Source organism: Pavona decussata, unplaced genomic scaffold (genome assembly GCF_977016875.1).
Source record: "Pavona decussata unplaced genomic scaffold, jaPavDecu1.1 SCAFFOLD_40, whole genome shotgun sequence".
Classification (NCBI taxonomy): Eukaryota; Metazoa; Cnidaria; class Anthozoa; order Scleractinia; family Agariciidae; genus Pavona; species Pavona decussata.
In genome coordinates, this window is record NW_028145462.1 from 3547134 (window position 1) to 3572500 (window position 25367).

A 25367-nucleotide genomic window follows, 5' to 3' on the forward strand; every position below is an offset into this window, starting at 1 on the left:
GCTTAATCGACATCATGGTGGGAGCTCTGAACAGGTTACACAGCTTAGTATAAGGTCAATGCAATGGGAAATACTGGAATCTTGAACAAACTGTTGGTGATTATATATGACAATATCTGGAATGCATGGCTGTACCAAATAATCCATCAAAGTAAGTTGGTGCTGTTAGAAGTAGTAGATCATCGCAATGGTATCGCAAGAATAATGGGCTCGAATTTTTTGCCAGGCTTTCTTTTTAAAACTGCTTTTAAAGTTGCACACCTTTGCTATTCTATAGTTTTTTCTTTTACTAACATTCTGATAGATTTAAGCCTCCATGCAACGCGATGATTAAACCTCAACCTTTGGGACCTACCTGCATACGAAGAATGGACGCAGATTGCAAGCAGCCCAAAAGCACAAAAGATTGCAAGTTTCGACATGATTCTTCTTTGGTCAAAGTCTTTCTCCTTTGCTTTTAAGAAGAAGAAAAAAGTGAAGATTACTACACGTTAAAAATTATTTTGAGCTTGTTATTGTTTTCCCTTTCCACTTCATTTACTAGATTTCGGAAAAGGAAATTGAATAATTGCGTTCGACTTAGAAAGAACGCACTCTCAATACAGACTGGAGTCGAGATTGTATGGGATAACATTGAATGAATGGATCTTTGGACGCGTATCTGGCATCCCCCGCAGATTATGAAGGGGCAGATGACATCATCACCAAGGAGGGAGAGTCTGGGATAGAGATCATTGGTACTTTCATTATTACTACTCTAGTTTATTATTTTCTGCTGTTTGTGTCATCTCTACCTCGATATCAAGCTCATGTTGAAAGAAAGGCTTTCTTGCTAGACTGCATAGGTGATTTATAGAACATTTGGCAACAATGTTCTTGACAAAATCAAGCAGAAAATGCCCGAACCCTGTTTTTTCAACGGTGCGAGGGAGTGGGTTAAATAGCCCAAACGTGTTTGCGGGTTTTAATCATGCGTTCATTTTCCCAGCACAAGGAACTTCTGTTCATTATGGCCAGAACGCTAGCAAAAAGCGAAGCAGAAAATGAAAACGAAAGTATGCGGGCTTACTCAGGGAACTTAAAAATCAAATGTATGAAATAGTTACGCGTTTCTTTGCCTGCTGAAAGGTTACCACTAAAATCATTTTACCATTCCCGTGTGAGGTAATTTGCTAGAAGTAGCAATTTGTTCCCATCAAAAATGTTAAAATTGATAATCGGCTCTCAAAATAACTTCTAGGCAAAATCTTCTATACGGTTTTATTCTATGGGTCTTCTTAAACCAAGCTTCAACCAGCCTTTAAAATTGTTTGTCAAAAACCTAATATAAAGAACAATTTTGAGCAGTTTTCTTATACTTTGCATTACTCTACGCCGTGTTCTACCTCCTTCTCTGTCATTAATAACTCACAACAGAGAACAAGAAGAATTCGCTTTAAAAGGATACAACATTCATTGATTGTAATGTTTGTTGGTTAAATGAAAAATAAATAATATTCTTGCAATTTTGAAAGAGAAGAAATCCACGTATAATACTTATAATAATACTTAATACTTGTAACACACATTTTAACATGACGTGATGATCAAATGCGCAAAATAATAATATGGTTTTTAGTAAAGTCAATAACTCACTTGCTGTTTTTTTTTTTTTTGAGAGAAAAATACCGGCCCCAAGCCAATTTGGCTGGATCTAAAAGCGAAGATAAGAATTCGAAGACAAAAGAAAAATCCACGCCAGGTCTTTGCCAAGCAAATGACTCACGTAAGATTAACTAATGAAAAATTTCCCAGCCCAAAGGAAGTATGGGCAGCCGCTTTCATTAACTTCTTATTCCTTTATCGTAAACTTTGTCCTGGAAGAAATTTAGATATACAGAGAGCATTAAAGTGTTTCCCTTTAAGAAAGCCCTCCGACCGCTGCCAATTGCGAATTTACGATTTGCGCGAACTTGGCTTAAAACCGCATAAGTTACGTTTTGGTTCAACTTTTCGTATCCACATTTTTAAATTCTAAAAATACGTACAACAGTTCCATACCATATTTTCAAAATTGCCCAAAAGGTTAAATAGTTTCTATCAATATTTTCCAGTTCAAGTAATAGTTCAACAGTTTCTCCTGGTATTTTACATTCTAGCGGTAGATTCAACAATTTACCACCATGTTTCTAATTCTGGAAATAGGTCCAACAGGTTTGCCTCAAAAATTTTAAAGTAATGTTTAAAACATGAGCAGCAGTGTTTTATCGGGATTTAAAACCACGAGGCACAGCCGAGTGGTTTAAGACCCGATAAAGCACGTGCTGCGAGTTTTTTCAATGGCTTCAAAAACATTCCTGGAGGAGGTTTTATCGGGTTTTAAAACCACTGCACGTGATGTTTTATCGACCATTTGATAGGTCAATGGGCTTATGGACTATTAATGAGTTTTTGAAATACAACCAAAAGGTTCACATGCTTCTCCTTATATTTTAATAATAATAATAATAATAATATTAATAATAATAATAATAATATTAATAATAATAATAATAATAATAATAATAATAATAATAATAATAATAATAATAATAATAATAATAATAATAATAATAATAGCCATTTATTCACAACTCCTAGCAATAGGTTTAACAGTTTCTACGGCTTTTGTAATTCTTTAACTTGATTTGCGTAGTTGTACGTTAAAAGGTTGTATGAATTACATCGCACACTTTCCCTTTGAACTCTCTGGCTGCGCCTCGAAGAAGAGTATGATCGACATAAGAAGATTAAACAAATTTTGAAGCTTTCTGTCGTCGCAAACATTCCTGTCAGGTCAGCTTTAGGTTTCCTTGCTTACCGCGCATGCTTTGTCCTATTCAACTGGGGTGACAAACTATCGTCCCCTCTTCTATTTCCAATTGTTTTGTTGATTACAAGGTAGTCATCTTTAATTTTACTACTAAGTCAAAACTCAAAAGGCAAATATTTCTTTTCTATCATCAGTGTATCACTTTAAGTTTTTTTTATTTCCCTCAGTTTGGCGTGTTTAAAATTTCCGTGAGAGGAAAGCAAAACAAACGTGAAGATCTATAAAATAAAAATGCGAATTGTTCATTTTAAGGGTAACCGACCTCAAAGGCCCACTCCTTTATACATTACTTTTTTTCTCATTTTTGAACTGGACTTCGAAGCTAGCTATCATAGTGACGTCGCTGTTTATCCTACTCTGTTATGTTATTTTAACTTGTTTCTTTGCCCGAGCATACATTTGATAATTAGAAAGGAGCTTGACCCTTGCTAGAAGTGGCGAATAGCTTACTAGGAACTTTGTCAAGGCGTCAAAATGCACTTTGCACAGTCTTCAAGTCTTATTGAGGTGTTCGCAGCCCGACAACCAAACACAATAACAGTACAGGGCCATTGTTTTATGTACCATTTTCTCATTGCCAAAGGAGTAACTTCCATAGAGTAGATTTCTTACACTTAAAAGTATTTCGGCTTTTATCATGATTTACTTGAGAATTAGGGTTCTTTCCCTTCCTCACCCAACAGATAAATAAAAGACCGATCAGCCTCAGTTCAAGTTTAATAATTACGGCATTTCTGACGATGTTTAGGTAAAATTTGGATGAATTTCAAAGGTCTCAAGGTTCTTAAGCTGCTCAAACAGAACCACATTACCAAAAACATTCCAGTTTCCCTGCCACAAAATTACCGCGCAATATTTTACTGAAGTCTGTTCGATTCGATACATAATTTTTCGTAACGTTTAAAAGTGAGAAGTGCACTTCATAATGATTGTGAATAAAAATGAAAATAACGTAGCAATTATTTTCCTTGCCATTCATGATTAATTGGCTACATGAAAGCATAAACAAATAAATGATAGAAAAGGCCATTTATAAACTATATGCTTTTTCAACGAATGAGCCTCTTACTTCACTCAAAACTAAAAGTAAAAATAAATGGGAATTTCAGTGGCACATCCACAAAGTAGCTATTTATCCAATGTTTCCAGGACTAATTGGAAGTTGGAAATGTTGCTTTTTGTGGAGGGACGAAAACCGGAGTAACCGGAGAAAAACCCTCGGACCAGATACGACAACCAACAACAAACTCAACCCATGCATGGCGCCGAGTCCGGGAATCGAACCCGGGCCACACTGATGGGATGCAAATGTTCTCACCACTGTGCCATCCCTGCTCCCACTGTAGATTTAGTTTGCCGGTTTGTGATTTCAGAGAATCAAACATATTTTGGACAAGTAACTTTACACTAGCTTTATACAAAGAGGCACAAAACAAACTTAACTTGAAAATACATTGGTCCATTGCACCTCCTTGTGCTTCAGAAATAAATCACAACTGACGGTCATCAAGAAAAACTCGTTTCTTAGGTGAGTTCTTGACTAAAAAAAATGAGATGCAATTTTTATCTCGGTAATGAAATAATCGCAATTTTGAAGGAGAAGATTCAGTGAAGTCAAAAACTCACTTTAAGGTTACCCTATACCTTCAGAGGTGTCTCGCGTTTAAGCGATGTAGCGCGTCCAGTTTAAACTGTACATACCTAAACCCCTATATCAAATTAAAGCTTATAGAGCTGTCTATCAAACTATACCAAGAAGTTTGAAATAAAATGAATTGTCGAATTTTTCACGACCTCTAAATGCGAGCGTCCGAATCACCTTTTTAAAGCTACAAGTCAAAGCGAATTTTGTTTTTCGCTAATTTAATTTGCTCCTCAGTTTCCGGACCCAAAGCGCTAAAAAAACGTGTCTGCGTTTTGCCATATTCAACCGCAATGAAAAGTTATAAAGTATTATTGAAATAGGATGAAAAAAATGTGCAGTACTCGTACAAAAATCGCTCTCGGACAAAAAATATTTCGAAAGAAAAAATTCGCAGACATGTTTTTGTTGTTTATATCTTAAACTAGCTACTGTCCAAATTTGAAGGCAAACGAACAAATTCCTTTTGAGTTTTAGCTCTTTGAAGTGGCTCCACCAAGTGAAAAATTGATTCGAGAAAACAGCGCTACAAAATTCGGCAATTCGTTTTATTTCAAAATTCTTGGTTTAGTTTGATAGCCAGCCGTATAAGCTTTAATTTGATATAAGGGTTCAGTTATCTACAGTTTAAACCGGACGCGCTACATGGCTTACACTCGAGACAACTCTGAAGATATAAGGTAACCTTAAGTTCTTTGAGAGTACATTTCCCAGCCCAAGCAAATTTGGTGAATCGCTTTTTAAGCACTATGAGATTTTAAACACAAATCAAATCTCCACGTAAGATTTTATAAAGCCAATAACTTAAGCAAGTCAGTTTCATTATTGGGAAAATTTGCATCCCCAAGCAAGGTTGGGGATTCGCCTGCTCAAGTGTTCCTTTTTATACAATACTTTTAGGGACAAATCTTACTAGATAAACTAAAAGTATACGGACTGAAGTCTTTCCCTTTAAGAATGCGCTCAAGTGACACCAACCACGCAACGAATTGTACTTCAATGTTTTAGTTGTTTCTTCCTAGTCTAACCACATGAGCTATAGTGCGTTAAGTAAAATTACGGCTAAAACTGCGACCACGGGTATAAAGAGAGAAAAACTGACACCCATCTAACGACAATCATAGTCTACAACGTTAATAGAAGAAATTCAAATACTTACATTGCTTGTTGTTGCTTCAAAGCTGTATCGTTCCACAACGAGTTAAAAATGTGATCTAAATAGAAAGAAATCAGGCAAAGTAATATTATTCTGACTATGAGAAAAAAACCCAAATTTCTAAAACTGAACTTGCTGTGCGTTACAAAGGTGTATGAATTATATCGCACACTTTACCTTTTCAACTCTCTGGCTGCGTCTCGAACAAGAGTATGATCGAGATAAGAAGATGAAACAAATTTTGAAGCTCACTGTCGTCGCAAACATTCCTGTCAGGTCAGCTTTAGGTTTCCTTGCTTACCGCGCATGGTTTGTTCTATCCAAGAGGGGTGACAAACTATCGCCCCCTCTTCTATTTTCAATCGCTTTAGTGCTTACAAGGTAGTCATCTTTAATTTTACTACTAAGTCAAAACTCAAAAGGCAAACATTTCTTTTCTATCATCAGTGTATCACTTTAAGTTTTTTTTATTTCTCTCAGTTTGGCGTGTTTAAAATTTCCGTGAGAGGAAAGCAAAACAAACGTGAAGTTCTATAAAATGATAATGTGAATTGTTCATTTTGAGGGTAACAGTCCTTAAAGGCCAAACGCCTTATACATTACTTTATTTCTGTTTTTTGAACTGACTTTGAAGCTAGCTATCACTGATAGTGACGTCTCTGTTTATTCTACTCTGTTATGTTATTTTAACTTGTTCCTTTGCCCGAGCATACATTTGCCGGATAATTAGGTAAGAGCTTGACCCTTGTCAGAAGTGGCGAATAGCTTAGGAACTTTGTCAAGGCGTCAAAATGCACTTTGCACAGTCTTCAAGTCTTATTGAGGTGTTCGCAGCCCGACAACCAAACTCAATAACAGTACAGGGCCATTGTTTTATGTACTGTTTTCTCATTGCCAAAGGAGTAACTTCCATAGAGTAGATTTCTTACACTTTAAAGTATTTCGGCTTTTATCATGGTTTACTTGAGAATCAGAGTTCTTTCCCTTCCTCACCCAACAGATAAATAAAAGACCGATCAGCCTCAGTTCAAGTTTAATAATTACGGCATTTCTGACAATGTTTAGGTAAAATTTGGATGAATTTCAAAGGTCTCAAGGTTCTTAAGCTGCTCAAACAGAACCACATTACCAAAAATATTCCAGTTTCCCTGCCACAAAATGACCGTGCAATATTTTACTCAAGTCTGTTCGATTCGATACATAATTTTTTGTAACGTTTAAAAGTAAGAAGTGCACTTCATAATGATTGTGAATAAAAAATGAAAATAACGTAGCAATTATTTTCCTTGCCATTCATGATTGTTTGGCTACATGAAAGCATAAACAAATAAATGATAGAAAAGGCCATTTATAAACTATATGCTTTTTCAATGAACGAGTCTCTTACTTCACTCAAAACTAAAAGTAAAAATAAATGGGAATTTCAGTGGCACATCCACAAAGTAGCTATTCATCCAATGTTTCCAGGACTAATTGGAATTTGGAAATGTTGGTTTTTGTGGAGGGACGAAAACCGGAGTAACCGGAGAAAAACCCTCGGACCAGATACGACAACCAACAACAAACTCAACCCATATATGGCGCCGAGTCCGGGAATCGAACCCGGGCCTCATTGATGGGAGGCGAGTGTTCTCACCACTGTGCCATCCCTGCTCCCACTGTAGATTTAATTTGCCGGTTTGTGATTTCAGAGAATCAAACATATTTTGGACAAGTAACTTTACACAAGCTTTATATAAAGGCACAAAACAAACTTAACTTGAAAATACATTGGTCCATTGCACCTCCTTGTGCTTCAGAAATAAATCACAACAGTCATGAAGAAAAACTCGTTTATTAGGTAAGTTCTTGACTAAAAAAAATGAGATGCAATTTTTATCTCGATAATGAAATAATCGCAATTTTGAAGGAGAAGATTCAGTGAAGTCAAAAACTCACTATAAGGTTACCCTATACCTTCAGAGGTGTCTCGCGTTTAAGCGATGTAGCGCGTCCAGTTTAAACTGTACATACCTAAACCCCTATATCAAATTAAAGCTTATAGAGCTGTCTATCAAACTATACCAAGAAGTTTGAAATAAAATGAATTGTCGAATTTTTCACGACCTCTAAATGCGAGCGTCCGAATCACCTTTTTAAAGCTACAAGTCAAAGCGAATTTTGTTTTTCGCTAATTTAATTTGCTCCTCAGTTTCCGGACCCAAAGCGCTAAAAAAACGTGTCTGCGTTTTGCCATATTCAACCGCAATGAAAAGTTATAAAGTATTATTGAAATAGGATGAAAAAAATGTGCAGTACTCGTACAAAAATCGCTCTCGGACAAAAAATATTTCGAAAGAAAAAATTCGCAGACATGTTTTTGTTGTTTATATCTTAAACTAGCTACTGTCCAAATTTGAAGGCAAACGAACAAATTCCTTTTGAGTTTTAGCTCTTTGAAGTGGCTCCACCAAGTGAAAAATTGATTCGAGAAAACAGCGCTACAAAATTCGGCAATTCGTTTTATTTCAAAATTCTTGGTTTAGTTTGATAGCCAGCCGTATAAGCTTTAATTTGATATAAGGGTTCAGTTATCTACAGTTTAAACCGGACGCGCTACATGGCTTACACTCGAGACAACTCTGAAGATATAAGGTAACCTTAAGTTCTTTGAGAGTACATTTCCCAGCCCAAGCAAATTTGGTGAATCGCTTTTTAAGCACTATGAGATTTTAAACACAAATCAAATCTCCACGTAAGATTTTATAAAGCCAATAACTTAAGCAAGTCAGTTTCATTATTGGGAAAATTTGCATCCCCAAGCAAGGTTGGGGATTCGCCTGCTCAAGTGTTCCTTTTTATACAATACTTTTAGGGACAAATCTTACTAGATAAACTAAAAGTATACGGACTGAAGTCTTTCCCTTTAAGAATGCGCTCAAGTGACACCAACCACGCAACGAATTGCATTTCAATGTTTTAGTTGTTTCTTCCTAGTCTAACTACATGAGCTATAGTGCGTTAAGTAAAATTACGGCTAAAACTGCGACCACGGGTATAAAGAGAGAAAAACTGACACCCATCTAACGACAATCATAGTCTACAACGTTAATAGAAGAAATTCAAATACTTACATTGCTTGTTGTTGCTTCAAAGCTGTATCATTCCACAACGAGTTAAGAATGTGATCTAAATGGAAAGAAATCAGGCAAAGTAATATTATTCTGACCGCTACGAAAAAAAACCAAATTTCTAAAACTGAACTTGTTGTACGTTACAAAGGTGTATGAATTATATCGCACACTTTACCTTTTCAACTCTCTGGCTGCGTCTCGAACAAGAGTATGATCGAGATAAGAAGATTACACAAATTTTGAAGCTTACTGTCGTCGCAAACATTCCTGTCAGGTCAGCTTTAGGTTTCCTTGCTTACCGCGCATGCTTTGTTCTATTCAACTGGGGTGACAAACTATCCTCCCCTCTTCTATTTTCAATTGTTTTAGTGTTTACAAGGTAGTCATCTTTAATTTTACCACTAAGTCAAAATTCGAAAGGAAAATATTTCTTTTCTATCATCAGTGTATCACTTTAAGTTTTTTTTTATTTCCCTCCGTTTGGCGTGTTTAAAATTTCCGTGAGAGGAAAGCAAAACAAACGTGAAGTCTATAAAATAATAATGTTAATTGTTCATTTTGAGGGTAACAGTCCTTGAAGGCCAACCGCTTTATACATTACTTTTTTTCTCTTTTTTGAACTGACTTTGAAGCTAGCTATCATAGTGACGTCTCTGTTTATTCTAATCTGTTATGTTATTTTAACTTGTTCCTTTGCGCGAGCATACATTTGATAATTAGATAAGAGCTTGACCCTTGTTAGAAATGGCGAATAGCTTGGGAACTTTGTCGAGGCGTCAAAATGCACTTTACACAGTCTTCAAGCCTTATTGGGGTGTTACAGCGCAATAACCAAACACAATACCAGTGTGGTGCCATCGTTTTATGTACTGTTTTTTAATTGCCACAGGAAAGAGTCACTCAATCGAGTATGTTTATTTACATGTTAAAGCATTTAAGATTTTACCATGATCAGTTTACTTGAGAAGAAGGGTTGCTTTTACCTTCCCTCACTCAACAGAAAAATATATAGCCCTTAATCCCTGGGTTCTACCAATTAGAACTTTAATCCGATTACAAAAGAAAATTTTTGATGAATTGTAGAGATCTTACAGTTTTTAATTAACTAAAAATTAACACAAATGATCCTCACTTTTCCTTCCGGAAAATGGCTATTCGATATCAATGCTGTTTGATATAGAGTGTTTTTAACGGAAGAAATGAGAATGCACCAAATAACAATGACGTATAAAGTTTGAATGAAAAGAAAGTGGTAATTATTTTCTCTAGGAGTTCAATGATTTCATGTCAAACGAAAGCACTTCAAAAAATTAAATGTAATGTTGTCGGAGGAGTCAGTTTCATTTTGTGTTTAACTTTAATAGATCCTCAAAGCGACGTGTGCACCGACCAAAAACACACGGAATTTTATTTGAATTCCTAAGATGTACATTTATAATTATTATTCATTTTTAACTAAGACTACGAAGATGTCCAGGGAAAATGCTCCTGTGAGCCAACTCGTGCATGCAGCAGTGAACAGTGGAAACGTAACGCAGTACTCGCATCAAATTACGTTAAGATTAACGATTCGTGGATGACATGCGAGAATGAAGTGTGACCTGAAACGAAACAATGTTCGCATTGTGTTTGGTTTGCCTAGGTCTCGAAATGTAAATCTTATTTGAGAAGTTTTAAGAAAGTTTAAATTTTTAAAATTCTTGGGGCCTTTAGAGTAGTTGGCTAGAAATAGAAAAACATTTCTTCTTCGACACGTAAGAAGGTTCGAACCGCGACCCGACCCCCACCACGACACTGAGCCTCCAATGCAGTGATTAATTTTTGTATTTATTTATTGTTTAGGGTGTCTAGTTATCTAGCACCCGTGGCGCAACGACTTTAACAGCCAAATGACTTCGAACCGCCAAAGACGAAAACGCAAATGGGCACGGAACACCCTCAGACATTTCCCCATCGTATTTTCTGTCTCCATTTTGCGCGAAATCCCAGTTGACTTGGACGACAATCTCGATCCCCTCGTACGGCATTCAACAGTGCCCTTTTCCCACCAAAATATTAACGCAGAAAGACAATACTCATCGGTCGAGTGTTCTTTAGTCTATTTCTTTTTATTTTGAACTCCAAGAAACGCAAATTTTTATAATTGAAGGCGGAGAGAACCTAAAGCGAGCCGTGAGAGTACACGCCACATTTGAAAGTTTACAACCAGCGAACGAGTGACATTTCCCCTAGCTCGTTCCTTGCGCATGTGTGAAAATTTACGACTCATCGACCGAGTGACATTTCCCTCACATTACGATAACTGTTACATGTATTAAAATAATGATCATAATACTTGTGGTACTTTTTAAATATTGAATTTAGATCGTAACTTTAAGTATATAGATCAAAATGTGGTGAGATCGCTCTGCTGATTGGTGTTGACGTTTTGATCTTGATCATAAAGGAAGATACTCATATTTACTGAATGGAGGTTTTAGCATAATTTGGAGGCGTTTGAATTAGTTTCTTTATACCGTTGTTGTTTTTCCCGCCCCCCTCCCAGGCCCTCTTTCCCCAGCTCCCCAAGAATTTAAAAATCCAAGATGGCGACTACGACTAAACGAGATTCTCGCTCTCACGCACCGTCCGGAAACGTCTGCATTGCAGGCTACACTGGAGCGGCAGTCGATTTAAGGTTACTTATAGGGAAGGAAGGTCGAATTTTTCTCAAATAAATTTTTTTAGATAATTGTTGAAACAAGAAAGGGATGCAAAGTTTCGTGAAAACAGCCGTTAGAAATCTTAAAAAGAACGCGAGCGGTGAGCGAGTGAAGGTGTCATAATCCAATTTATGCGGGACTGTGTTGAGATATTACGCGGCAAAATTTACCCGTGATCTCGAATTACCGGCAAATTTGCATATTTTTGTCTACATTGTGTTCATCGCATGTCATGGCGTATGTAAAATTTTACTGTGAAACAGCGTTCCATTTTGGATTCAAGCATTGCGTAAAAGGTTGTTATGAAGAAAGCGAAACTAGAAAAGTCGCCTTGGGTGACAGTTAAGAGAAAACCGGCCCCAAAGAAAGTCGAAAAATCATTTGACGAAGCCAAAGAACTTCAGCTGGCGGAGGGCGACAAGGGTTCTTGGTACAACCAGTCAGATTTTAATTCTATAACTGCCTCGGCAGAAGAGAAATTCAAGGACGAGAAATCGGATAGTGGAGAGTCGAACATCAGTTCGGAGACCGAAATCGAAGATGCCGGCGACAATCCAGCCACTTTCGCCGTTGTTGACCGGCTGAAAATAAGCAGTGAACCTCAGCGCGAAGCCTCGTGTACTGATAGCGGTGAGAAGTGCGTGCCTCGTGTCAACTCCGCTGGGGCTGCCAGTTTCATGTTCTGCGTCTATCTGCCGTTTTCTTCTTTGTTTTGGTTTCGCCGGTGGCTCTCTTGCGCCAGACTTTAATAACTTTTTCCATAAAGAAAGCGCTTTACCTATAAACCCTGATTACAGTACAACCTCGTTCCCAGGGTCTCTCTTCTTCCCGCCCCAGCGAGAGAGAGAGAGAGACCCTGGGTGAAGCTGGTCACGTGGCACCCAAAATCTGGGTGCTTGACACAATTAGCCGTTACGGAGGGGTAGTAAAGTATGCAGTTGTATCTTTCTCAGAAGGACGGAGAAGTCAGCTACGAACTCTACGACAACAAGCGATTTTACAACCAAGCATTTCTACATCGCACACTCACTTGAGACCTGGAAGAGGTTCAACGTTTCTTCCACTCAGGTAGAGTGTTGTTAATCCAAAAGAATTATTTTAAAAACAGTCGTTTCAGGACGCCAGAGGGAAACCGACAGACGATGGGGGATGCTTGAGTCAAAAACTAAACAGGCATGGTGATTAGAACAGAAGTATCGCTGGCTTTACGCCTTTTAACAGAGCTCCAAATGGGGTGAAATGGGAAAGAAGATCAATTTTAGTATTGTCGAATGGAACACCAAGAATTTTCGGCAATAGAATGTGAGCAGGCGAAGTGCTCAGAAATACCAACGGACTGAAGCAAGCCGCGTGTGAATATAATGCAAAGGTACTTTTCATCTTAGTTTATTCCCTATGTCCTTGACTTTAAGACGTAGTTAAAGGCAAAAAATTGAGCTCAGAGCGCTGATTGTGATCGAAAACAATGTATTTATTCACAGGAAATCGGTGACCAAATATATATTCAATATTGTGCGTCGCGAATTACATGTAAATAAACAGAATACTGAACAAGAAGAATGTATTTGTATTTTCTTGAGTGATGAATTATTAATAATGCTGTCACTGAAAGAATTTTTTATGAACTACATTTCATTTTATAGAGCAAAAGATGTACTTATTACCGCAGTTTAAGCTTAAATAAATTTCTGGTACAATTCATGGAATCAGTTCCAACTAGTGTAGAGTTGTAGAGTTTATGATCAACCTCTGCTTCATTGACCGTTTGAAATTCCCCAGATTGTACTTAATATACGATTTTTGCAGACGGTATGAAACTGCGCCAAATCTCTCGCATTTTGCTTGCTTAAAATCGCACCCGCTTGAAAATCTCTGATCGACTCTTGCGAATAAAATAATTGAGCGAGTATACCCCGACTGGGGAGAAGTTTGTCGTGTGCTGTCACGTGACCAGCTTCTCCCAGGGTCTCTCTCTCTCTCTCGCTGGGGCGGGAAGAAGAGAGACCCTGGGAACGAGGTTGATTACAGTAACACTAAATGCTTACAGATCTCCCCAGGGAATGCCTCTTTTTGTTTGATTGGCCGGCGGCGTGAGCGCGTTGACAAGTATTTTAATGAGAAGCGATAACTCGGAAAACACGGCTTTTGTTTTTGCGCGAATTCCCTATCTTCAAATAAATTAATAGGGTATGTAGATTTGCCAGATTTCAACGAAATTTGGCCAAAATGGTCATCAGATATTGATGCATCAAAGTGTGTCAGGCTTTAACGAAATTCAAAATATCTTTCCCGTGACGTGTTAGCATCTGACGAGACTACAAAAATTTTCCATTGTCCATCTTTAGGATGGGTTTTCTCGCAAACCAATAGGAATAAAGAAGAAGCCTGACACACTTTGTTAGCCTATTATCTCCTAATTGATATTGTGCAGTCTGTTTGGTTGTGCGCCTTTACGTGAGAGTGGGTAATTCAGTTAAGTAAATGTCGCTAGTATTGAGTTTGCAGGCCTCTGAGTGCTTATGTATCCAACAAAATAAAAATAACATTGATATTTTCGCAAACTTCAATTTATCAGCTTTACAGTGATATATAGTTTTCCGTGGTTTTATAAAAAGCAGCGCGCGTACGCTAGATTTCCCTAAAGGCACTTGCGAAACATGGCAGTAACCTTAACCTGACGCATAAATAAGCATTTTTTTAGCGTGACAAGTCACGCAGGAACTTTTAACCACAAAGCAAGGCAAATCTTTATGTTCCCTTTTTTCATACATCTGCCTTATTTACAGCCGCACGTAGAGTCCAACCTTTAGCGTTTATTTAGCGGTGTCAGTAATGTCGGTGGGATATTCTTCAAGTTTCGGAAAGATAAATTTATAGCGTAGTAGCATAATGTTTAGCACCAACCGAAGATAATTCTGATGTTCCCACTTCCTTATTTGGCAGCGAAGGGAATGTTTTTATTTTTATTTATTTTTGCTCTTGATTTTTGTTTTAACATTTATCGGCAATGAAGTGCAAAGCGAAAAAAATTACAAGTACAAAGGCCGCTTGAAGTTATCTGTTCGGAAAGAACTTTTTTTTAAATTTCATTAGTAAACTATGAGTGGTTGTTCGGGGTATACCTTACGCGACGCATATGCTCTCGTTTTCTATTGAGCTTTGGAATGCGCGGCCCATCGTGATTATTTTCACTGATTTGAAATGCCTTATTGCACTATCACTTGCTATTGTCCTTTCCTCGTGGCATGAATGCGTGCGTTAAACGAATAGACACAGAAACGTGCCCGTGGTTTGTGTTTGCGTTGTTGGCAAGAATGCGCCCATGAAACGTGTAGACACAGAAGCATGCGCGCGGTTTACGTTTGCGTTGTTAGCAAGAATGCGTGCCTGAAACGGAAATCCAGGCGGGAGGGTGGGTCTTTTGTTTTGGAAATCCAGACAGAAGGGGGGGTCTTGTGCTTCAGGAAATCCAGGCGAGTGGGGGGCTTAAAAAACGACCCCATCCGTCGGGGGGGGGGGGGGGGGGGTGGATTTTTTCTGGAATAACCCATTAAAATATTCCACATAAATTGCTATTTACAAGTTAAAGGTATTTAAAAAAAGAGCTATTAAAAAAACCTATTTACAATTCATTTCGATTAAAACTGAGACTAATTTCAAGCATAATGTTTTTGTAAAGAAAAAGAAAAAAACAAATGTCATGAAGTTTTAAAAAAGAAATGAAATTCGGCATTTTAAAATCAGTTCCACTTGATGATAATAATAATAATAATAAAAATAATAATAATTATTATTATTATATTCTTAGCATGAACTGCAGAATTATGAAGCGTTTTTGTTTTTTTTCTGATACCGATATTATTAATCACCTTTCTGTATTAATTGGTTGTTTTACTACCAATAAAGTATTATTATTATTAAAAATTATTTAAAAAAATATTATTATTATTATTATTATTATTATTATTTTTTTATTATTATTATTATTATTATTATTATTATTATTATTATTATTATTATTATATTCCTTTTCTACCTCTTAGGCTCACAGGTTACGCTGTGCGCCCTGTGCAGCTTTTTAACTGATTTTAGCATCTAGTTGAGAACTCTACTATAATAATAATGATAATAAAAATAATAATAAATAATAGTTTATTAATATTCCATGAGGCGCCTCTTCCATGTCAATATACTAACTACAATCAGATGACACTGCAAGATTTAGTGCATTGGCCAAGGCCCCACTGAAAACCGCTGAGGCGAGTGGGCTCCCTGGATAAATATTATTATTATTATTATTATTATTGTTAATAATGAAGATCTGAAAATGCGCTGACGTAAAGGGACATTAAGTCTAAAATATGATGAAGAGAACAAGGGACAAACATCTATTCTTTTCAACATTCTTGCCCTTGATGACCAAAGAGAAACATTTGCAGCTTAAACATAGCCAGATAGTACAGCAATAAGAACATTTTCGCACAGCCCATACATTAATTATGCATACATTTTTGGACTCAAACTCTATTCATGCTCGTTCTTTGTGTAAGAGGGTTTTAGGATGACAGTGATGCATGCATAATTAATGTGTTGGGCTGTGTGGAAATCTTTCCCAGCAATAATATGTTCAAACTATATTTTTTATTTTGAAATAAAATGTGAATATATAAGACATTTTAGCTAAGAACGTTTTTTATCGCAATTAGCTCAGAAAATGAACAGAATATCCACTTACTAACCTCGTAGAATGATGCTTACCTTCGTGCTTTAGTCTGCTGGGTGAAAACCATTCTTCAGATGTGTTTTCGAATCCAGCTTCTAGCTAGCTTTTCATGTAAAAGCTCCCAAAGCAAATATAGTTTTCTTCCAAACGGAACATCAATTAAGGTGGTACTTCTTAGACGAAACGTTGGAGCCATTACTGAGAGAAAACTGGATGCTCCTAAAGCCAGTTTGTTTTCGTCAATCGTGTCGATCGCCATTTTGTCCGAAAAGTCCTATTTTGGACAGCTGCGTTCTTTCTATCAAGTTTTTGCTTCATGTAATATAAAACAGTAACTAATCAAGATGGCGGCCGTAACAAAATAATTTGCTCACAATTGCAATTGTCGTGAAAACTGAAATAATCGTGAGATGTTTTGGGTGAAAACATAGACAACTGCAAAGCTAAGAGAATCAATGGATAAATATTTTCTCTGTAATCAAAATCAGGATTGTTTCTGTTAGAAAAAGAAAAATGCATGGCTATTTATACGTCTTAAAACGATCTTGCTCAGTCCTCTATCGCATTAAGATCGCGTTCGATTGACTGTATTCTATATAAGAAGAAGCGGAACAGCTGTTAGATTTCTCTTTTAAGGAAAATCAGGGCAGAAGAATCTTCAAACTTTCGTTGATACATTTTGAAAACCACCAACTCCAAATATCTGTTATGAGGGATTTCTAGTAATCATTACATGTGTTCGTATTCCGGAATGGGGCCAATGGAGAACGCACACTAAATTCCTCATGTAATAGGTCATAGATAAATTTAAATCTGAAATATGAGAGCTACGTCAATTTTTTGAAAGCAGCTAAAAGATTAGGTTTTAAGACAACTGGATTTTGCGCCGGTATATTTTGTTCCCGCCCTTTTCGACCCGTGGCACGACAAGGCCTAATGATGATGATCAAGATGATGGTGATGATAATGACGATGATGATACTTAGAAAATAATTATTACATCCAAACTGAAGTGTTCCTGTGCGTTCACTAAGAGGAACTAATGGTTTAACATGAAGTGGAAACTACGTCATAATTTTTAAACTGCGCTATCTTATGTCCACTGTCTGGGATATCTTAACGTAAGATAACTCCAAAAAACTACAAAAAGTAACCAAAATGTGAAATCATCTAGCCTATAAAAGTCAATGTAAAAAATGAGAAAACTTTCTGGCATGGTATGGTTGCCATGGTAGTGTCAAACTTTCTGGACATTGAATTCTAAAAATCATAAGAAAATTGATATAGCTCGGTAACCTTTACTTGCGCCTCAGTAAAGGAAACCAAAAAGCGGGTACAATCCACCCTTCCCAGTTTTAGCTTATTACTTCTTAAGTACTTGCTAATGCATCAGTCAATTCCAGCTGTGCCCATCCCCCCCCCCCCCCCGGTCCGACCCCCGGGAATAAGGATGTTTTGAAAATAAGCTGGCAAATGCCCCACAGCCGGGACAAAACGTTGTTCAAATGCCCCGGGGTAGGGGCACAAAAATGTTTTGTTTTCTTCCTTTCTCGACTTACTTGCAATAACATCTAAGGTAATTCAGGCCAAATTTAGTCCCAGCTAGGTCTTGTTTCCCGTATTTAGTGCCAAATTGGTCATTCTGGAGCTCTAGCGTCCCATTTGCGTCCTATCTAGACGTATTCTAGAAGAAACGTACTCAATTTTCCAATGAATTGGTCATTAGAAGAAGCGAAAATGTTATAAGGTAAAAAGTGAGATGGTCAAATGCCCCAGGGTAATTGGATGGAAGGCTAATTCCCGACCCCCGGGATGGACAGTGCGGGAAAATGCCCCACTATTGCCCGGGGGGGATGGGCACAGCTGAAATTGACTGATGCATAACCATTTTTGTTTGATAGCGAATGGTTTTGATTTTAAAAAAAATGTAACTGTAAATTTTATTTATCTTAAATTAAAAACTTCCATATTCAGAAAAATAGAGATTGTATGATATAGATACAATAAAGGATTTTAAAATAAAATTTAGGCCTCTACTGGTATCGGCTAATGAATGTCAAATGTGAAGAGAAATGAACAAAGCTCTCCAGCAAGAAACAAGCACAAAAAACTCGTTTTCAATGCCTTTTATTTTCTCGTGACTTTATTAGCTAAACAGGCATTAGTTTTTCTCAATTTCCACTCATTGTGCTATCAATCCATGCCCTCAAATGGCGGACCCTTGCATAGACGCCATATTTGCCTGGAGCGGCACAACCGTGTCCCCACGACACAACACCCTCAAGGAAGAATCTTCCGTTAGACTCACAGACCATGGGACCTCCTGAATCCCCCTGGCAGGAGTCCTTACCGCCCTCCTTAAGACCAGCGCAGATCATTGAGTCGTGGATGGACGAGCCATAGGCCTGTTTACAACTGCCTTGTGACACAACCGGGACTTCCACTTGCATCAGGACGTTTGGTGACAAACCGCCTGACGAAAGTCTTCCGAATCCTGAAAAAATATCACAAGGATAAGAATGGAACGGAAATGTTAAACTAGCAATAAAACCATTCCTTGATGGCTAAGTTCGTGCAGTTAACACGCAGCTGTTTTTAAACGGCCAGGACAAATTGTCCACAAATTAGGAGTTGACAAGCTACGTATAGTTATCTTGGAAAAGAACAAAGGAGCACTCTACAAGTAGTGTGACAAGGTTTCCGACTTTCCTTGAGTCAATTTTATAGACGGAAAATTGGCAAAAAAGAGTGTAACGTGAGAAGCTATGGTTCCAGAGGATTCTCTGGCCTCTGTTCTCCCTGTTTAGTACAACACACAAATCGAAAAGACAAATACTAGTTACCTATAAAGGGCACATAATTTTCAACTTAGCATTTTCTTATTTGGTGCTCTTCTTTTCCGTTTCAGTATCTATCAGTTTGGTCAGAAATTTCGTGACATTAATAACACCATGTGAGGCAATGATGTTCGCTTTTATAATAGGGACGTGTTCTGTGTAAAAATATAAATGAATTCTCATATACCACTAAACGATGCCACTAACCCTAGCCCCGAATTGATTTCATTTACCTGTCACCCAACACATTTTTCCATCTTCAACACTTCCACCTGACCCAGGCAAACAAGCCAGGTTAACGGCTCTGTTTAGGTTCGCGAGTCTCCGCCATTTCAAAAGGGAGATATCGTTTGCCATTCCAAAAGGTCGCTTGTAGCTATGGTGATATACCGCTAAACAATGCCACTAACCCTAGCCCCGAATTGATTTCATTTACCTGTCACCCAACACATTTTTCCATCTTCAACGCTTCCACCTGACCCAGGTAAACAAGCCAGGTTAACGGCTCTGTTTAGGTTCGCGGGTCTCCGCAGTTTCAACAGGGAGATATCGTTTGCCATTCCAAAAGGTCGCTTGTAGCTATGGTGATATACCGCTAAACAATGCCACTAACCCTAGCCCCGAATTGATTTCATTTACCTGTCACCCAACACATTTTTCCATCTTCAACGCTTCCACCTGACCCAGGCAAACAAGCCAGGTTAACGGCTCTGTTTAGGTTCGCGGGTCTCCGCAGTTTCAACAGGGAGATATCGTTTGCCATTCCAAAAGGTCGCTTGTAGCTATGGTGATTGATGACTTTTTCCACTTCAAAGTCCTGCTCTGTCCCTGCGTTACTGCTTGTTCGGTAGTGGGCTCCAAGTCTGCAAAATAAGTAGGTTAGCTCTCTTAAAGTGCGCTATGAAGTAAAATGCAAGTTAAGCTTATTTGGAAGACCTTCCACAATTAATAGGAATGGTGTTATCTTTTTTGTAATACCTTCTCTCGTTTCAAAAATATTCCAGTTAAACATTTACAAATGATGACGTCATAAGTAGTTACACCATGAGGAGAGGTACAATGCTGGTGCCATTTTTCAATAACGTAAGCCCATTCTTTCCAAAGATATTTGCATAATACAAGAACTTGAATATCTCTGGAGCGAGAGAATAAATTGCAAAACTAAAAACATCTATCCTGTTTTAAAAGGCCTTTAAAATAAGTTAGAGTTGTTGTCTACTTCATGACCACTTTAACGAGTCTCGCAACAGTTTTTCCGGTCTCGGAGTGGATATTTTCAAATCAAAATTTCACATGGAATCCATACTTCTTTTCAAGATAATATCAAATTTCTTTTTCCCTTGGTTTCCGAGCGATAGCTGTCACAATAGCAACGGTGACGCAAAGCCTTTAATTTTAAATACCATCGATTTTCTCGAAATCTAGTCAGACACTTTCAAGAAAAATTTCAGGATTTGAACTTGAACCCAGACAACTTGGTCAACAACTTAGGAGAAAAAATCTGCAAGAGCGTTTTGAAGTAAACAAATAATCAATTTTTCTGGTCTGATTTTAGTAACACGTATTTTTCTGTTAAATTCTCAAGAAAAGTAGAACTTATCACTGTCTCGTTTCTGTCCAAAATAAATGTTTATAATGTTCAATTTGCTATGATAAAGACCTTAGAACAGAAATGAGAAAGTGATGTATTTATTTTTGGTGAGATTTTAACGAAAAATGCTAGTATAACTAAAATTGGCTCGCAAAAATTGATTCAGTTAATTTAGTTGAAAATTAAACGCTTCTATAGATTTTTTTTCTAAGTTACTGGCAAGTTGTCAAGGTGGAGTACTTCAAATCCTGAAAGTTTCGTTGTAAACTTTCTGAGTAGTTTTCGAGATAATCGAAAAAAAGGGCACTGCGTCACCGTTACTATGGTAACAGCTGTTGCTTGGAAACCAAAGAGAATATTTAATTGTATCACATTTTAAAAAGGTGGTGTGATATGAAGGAGATCAAATTATGTCTTGTATGTGAAATTCCGATTTGAAAAGACCCAGGCCAACTCCAGGAAAACTGTTGCGAGCCTCCTTAAAATGTAAATATTTCCACAGACAAGTCTTTTTATTTCCTTATTGTTTGTATGTATGTTTCAAATGTTTGTTTTCTTTATGTTTTGCCGACTTCTACGCAGTTTTGGTTTGCTTTTAAAGTATTCGCTCTGTTTACTCCTAGGAACTTATCCCTTAGTATCAGTGATACTTGTTGCAGCTTAACTTTACTATTGCCGGTAGGAAAGGATGGATAGATTGCAGACGAGAATAGCAGTTTTTGGAAGCTTTATCCATATGAAACATTCTGTCTGAAAAGGTTAAGGTTATTAAACATTATTATGAAAATATGTAGTAATTCTGATAAAGAAACAATGATTGGTTAAGGTTACCCTATACCTTCAGAGGTGTCTCGCGTTTAAGCGATGTAGCGCGTCCAGTTTAAACTGTAGATAACTAAACTCTTATATCAAATTAAAGCTTATAGAGCTGGCTATCAAACTATACCAAGACTTTTGTAATAAAATGAATTGTCGAATTTTTCACGACTTCTAAATGCGAGCGTCCGAATCACCTTTTTAAAGCTACAAGTCAAAGCGAATTTAATTTGCTCCTCAGTTTCCGGACCCAAAGCGCTAAAAAAACGTGTCTGCGTTTTGCCATATTCAATCCCAATGAAAAGTTATAGAGCACTTTAGAAATAGGATAAAAAAAAATGTGGAGTGATCGTACAAAAATCGCTCTCGGAAAAAAAATTTTTCGAAAGAAAAAATTCGCAGACACGTTTTTGTTGTTTATATGTTAAACTAGCTACTGTCCAAATTTGAAGGCAAACGAACAAATTCCTTTTGAGTTTTAGCTCTTTGAAGTGGCTCCTCAAAGTGAAAAAATTGATTCGAGAAAACAGCGCTAAAAATTCGGCAATTCATTTTATTTCAAAATTCTTGGTTTAGTTTGATAGCCAGCTCTATAAGCTTTAATTTGATATGAGGGTTCAGGTATCTACAGTTTAAACCGGACGCGCTACATCGCTTGGACGCGAGACACCTCTGAAGACACCTCTGAAGGTATAGGGTAACCTTAATTGATCGATCAAAGTTTACCTGATGAACCCTCTCCGACTCCCTTTTTGGGCTGTTAATTTTTTTTTTGCCTAAATTTGCGCATGAATGTAGAAGACTTCACGAGTATAAAGCGTGCTGCGGAGTAATGTGTCATCACTTGAGACATTTTCCTTTCAGCTCACCTGATCCGAATCGATGAAGCAGATTTGCGGTCGGTACAATGAGCTGCAGTGACCACCCAACGTGGATGAACCAACGTTCCTCCACAAAACGGAAAACCCGAGGTTGTCCTGACCTGCGCTTGCCATGGCCAAGCTCCTTTGGGGGCCTCGGTACCACCGACAATTCGTGTGCTGGGTTTGTATCCACAATTTCCTGATCCGCCACCATCACCACCACCACCGCAAAGTTTACAACTCTGCTGGCAGTTTTTCTTCATGTACTCTGCGTACTTCCCTTGGCAGTATCCCCTTCGAGCCCAGTTACCACAATTCCTGTTTTTGTCCACGCATCCTGGAATATGGAAGCACTTAAGGTTAAAGAGGAAGAGTCACTTATTTCGGTGTCACTTTGGATGGCCAAAAGATATATTTGTGTCTATAGAAACGTTTAAGCGATGGTTCGGTATTGTTAACAACTATAGGGACCTTAAGCAGCGACGACGACGACGCCAGCGAGAACGTCAGAAAACAATATTTTTAATTAGAAAGACACTGGCTCTGCACGTGAGTTAAACTTTTGGTACATTTTTTTGCCGTCCTCTGGGGCCCTTATCCCATAGGTCAACAGAAACTGATACTAATCATCCTTGGCTGTGTCAATGGCTAGGACGAAAATGGATTGCAGCTTGAATAGCTGACAAACTGATTAGACTTTATTTTTCCACGAAATCACCTTATATTTTTACCTAGCGCTCAAAAAGCAATTTTCATGGTAGAGGAAATAATTCTTGTTAAATATTTGAGTAGTTTTGACAGGCTACAGCAAAATCTCGGTGACATTGCAGTGCCCCTTTAAGAAATGAATGCTCAACGGATTCACTTTATTTTTAGTTTTAACCAAAAACTGTGTCAAACCCCTGCAGAAACTCGTTCTTAGGACTGGCAGAACTGGAGTAAAGAATGCAGTGAACTGGATGAAAAAGAAAGGTAATTTTGATATAGAAAAGTAAAGTAGTATAGAACTGGGTCAACTTTTGTATACATCTGAACAACAAAAAAAGGCTTTTGGCAAATGTTTTACGCATGTATGTGAAACTACGTAAGATGGAAACACAAAGTGAAAGTATTGATCATTAACTAAATTATCTGATTCCTTGATCTTTTTGCAATGGTTTGAAAACCGAATCTAGCCAACAAAAAATAATAGAATACGTTCAAAACTAGAGGTAGCTGACCCAATAAGAATATGTTGAGAAAAAAAATTTTGTTTTGTTTTTCAAGATCGTTTTTGGGACTTAAAAACGGATTTTTGTGTGTGCTAACACAATTTGACCAATTCAGTTTCAGCTGGATTTCTACATTACAAAAAAGGTTACTCAGAGAACAAATCCCTATCATAGCCAAGACTTGACGAACTGCTTTGAGCCTTTTTCTTCAGTTTTGCCTTACTTCTCTCTCTTAACAACATTATTCAACATTACGACAACAAAAGGAATTGATTTTCGCATATTGGTGTTTTAGGCCGTGGCAAAGCACTAAAGTGAAAGAAAACGTCATGTTTTTTAACAAGAAAGTTTGAATTTTTGAGGCCTTCCTAAAAGCTAATACCGGAGTGACCGAAATAAACCGTTGCATGCGCCTAAAAAATTCCACGTAAGATTTGGTTTAGCAGCTATTCCAATAGCTTAATATAAAGAGAAGTAAAAGTCAAAAAAGGTATAAAGATAAATTTAAAAACGATTTACCATTTGCGAAACTTGCCAAGGCAAAAAAGCTCAAAACGCAAAGAACCAATGCAGTCCGCATGATGAACAGTAATGTAGAATGTAGGCAAGATTATTGCTTTTTCGATTATATTCTGCACCTACCTCAACATTCAGTGGATAACTCGACATTCAAGGTCTGCCTGAACAAGCACAGAAGGCAGCTCCAGTGAATAGAACATTGCATACCCATTAAGGACCATGACGGAAAGTTATTTTATGGAATGGGCAACACGAACCTGGATAAATAAGAACTATAGAATTTAATATCCAATGAAATTAAATTCTTTTCATGTTGAATTGCGTGCTCGTTTATTGAAAACCGTGAATGTAAACCATCTAGGGCAAAGTAAACCATAATGTCTGTTCAGGTTGAAACGTAAAACGCTGGATCAAAGGTTTTGTCATTCGTTGGGTTAGTTTTTTTAACATTAAATTATAAACTTGGGAGCCTGGTTAAACTCTTTTATCTCAGATGCCATTTGAATTTTGATTTGCATTAATTTTGTCCTTACACTTTTGTTTAATACCGATTTGTTCACTTTGCAACAAACGTGAGTCCTCCAAAGCGGCTGAATAAACTATAATGAAGAAAATGGTTTCTTACTTGCTATCAATTTTTGTTTGATAGCGAATGGTTTTGATAGAAAAAAAAGGAACTGCAAAGTTTATTCATCTGAAACTAAGAACTTCGATATTCAGAAAAAAAGAGATTGTATACCATAATAAGAAAGTTCAATTTTAAAAGAAAATTTGGGCCTTTATTTAATAAAAAGGAAATTTAGGCTAATGAATATCAAATACAAGAGAAATGAAAGCTTTCGAAGAAGAACTGTGGAACACAACAAACTCATTTTCAATGCCTTTTATTTTCTCGTGACTTTCATATTTTAATAGATCTTTATCAGAAATGTCGAGGCAATTATTATTCTTTTCGATATATGGAAATTAGCCCTACTGACCTCAATTTGGAGTAAAACTTCTATTGGATTTTGCACATGGTTACAAGGCCAGTAAGGCTAATTTTCATGGAAACAAAAAGTTATTTATCGGCCGCCATTTATGAAAAAGTTCTGTGAGCATAAACATTTCTTTTTTACTTTGTACGCATTATGTTTGTGAGCCATTTCCTTATGTTCGGGTAGCGAACCCTTGCATATACGCCATATTTTCCTGGAGCGGCACAACCATGTCCCCACGACACAACACCCTCAAGGAAGTATTTTCCTTTGTCTTCGCAAACCATGGGACCTCCTGAATCCCCCTGGCAGGCGTCCTTACCGCCTTCCTTAAGACCAGCGCAGATCATTGAGGGGTGGATTAAG

At 37.4% G+C, this 25367-nt stretch overlaps 2 protein-coding genes and 2 long non-coding RNA genes across 4 annotated transcripts in view; 1 reads left to right on the forward strand and 3 right to left on the reverse strand.

The window, feature by feature from the left end:
- The window catches only part of LOC146483249 (uncharacterized), a 333500-nt gene that overhangs the window by 151749 nt on the left and 156384 nt on the right, over positions 1-25367 (forward strand). The gene's annotated exons all lie outside the window — the stretch shown is intronic.
- LOC146483262 (uncharacterized) lies at positions 355-16446 on the reverse strand. The gene is made up of 4 exons (XR_014863906.1): positions 16223-16446; positions 8763-8817; positions 5653-5707; positions 355-454 (listed from the first exon to the last, which is right to left on the reverse strand). It is a non-coding gene; the product is annotated as an uncharacterized LOC146483262 (long non-coding RNA).
- LOC146483263 (trypsin-3-like) lies at positions 18299-24113 on the reverse strand. Its single transcript, XM_085106329.1, has 4 exons — positions 24025-24113; positions 22301-22631; positions 19664-19887; positions 18299-18681 (listed from the first exon to the last, which is right to left on the reverse strand). The coding sequence occupies exons 1-4, from the start codon at positions 24083-24085 to the stop codon at positions 18359-18361; spliced, it is 939 nt and encodes a 312-aa protein (XP_084962455.1). The 5' UTR covers positions 24086-24113; the 3' UTR covers positions 18299-18358.
- LOC146483264 (transmembrane protease serine 9-like) overlaps positions 24893-25367 on the reverse strand; it is a 40342-nt gene continuing 39867 nt past the window's right edge. The window contains exon 8 of the mRNA XM_085106335.1: positions 24893-25367. This exon is cut by the window's right edge and continues 100 nt beyond it. Within this exon, the coding sequence (XP_084962461.1) occupies positions 25139-25367 (229 nt within the window). The 3' untranslated portion in view covers positions 24893-25138.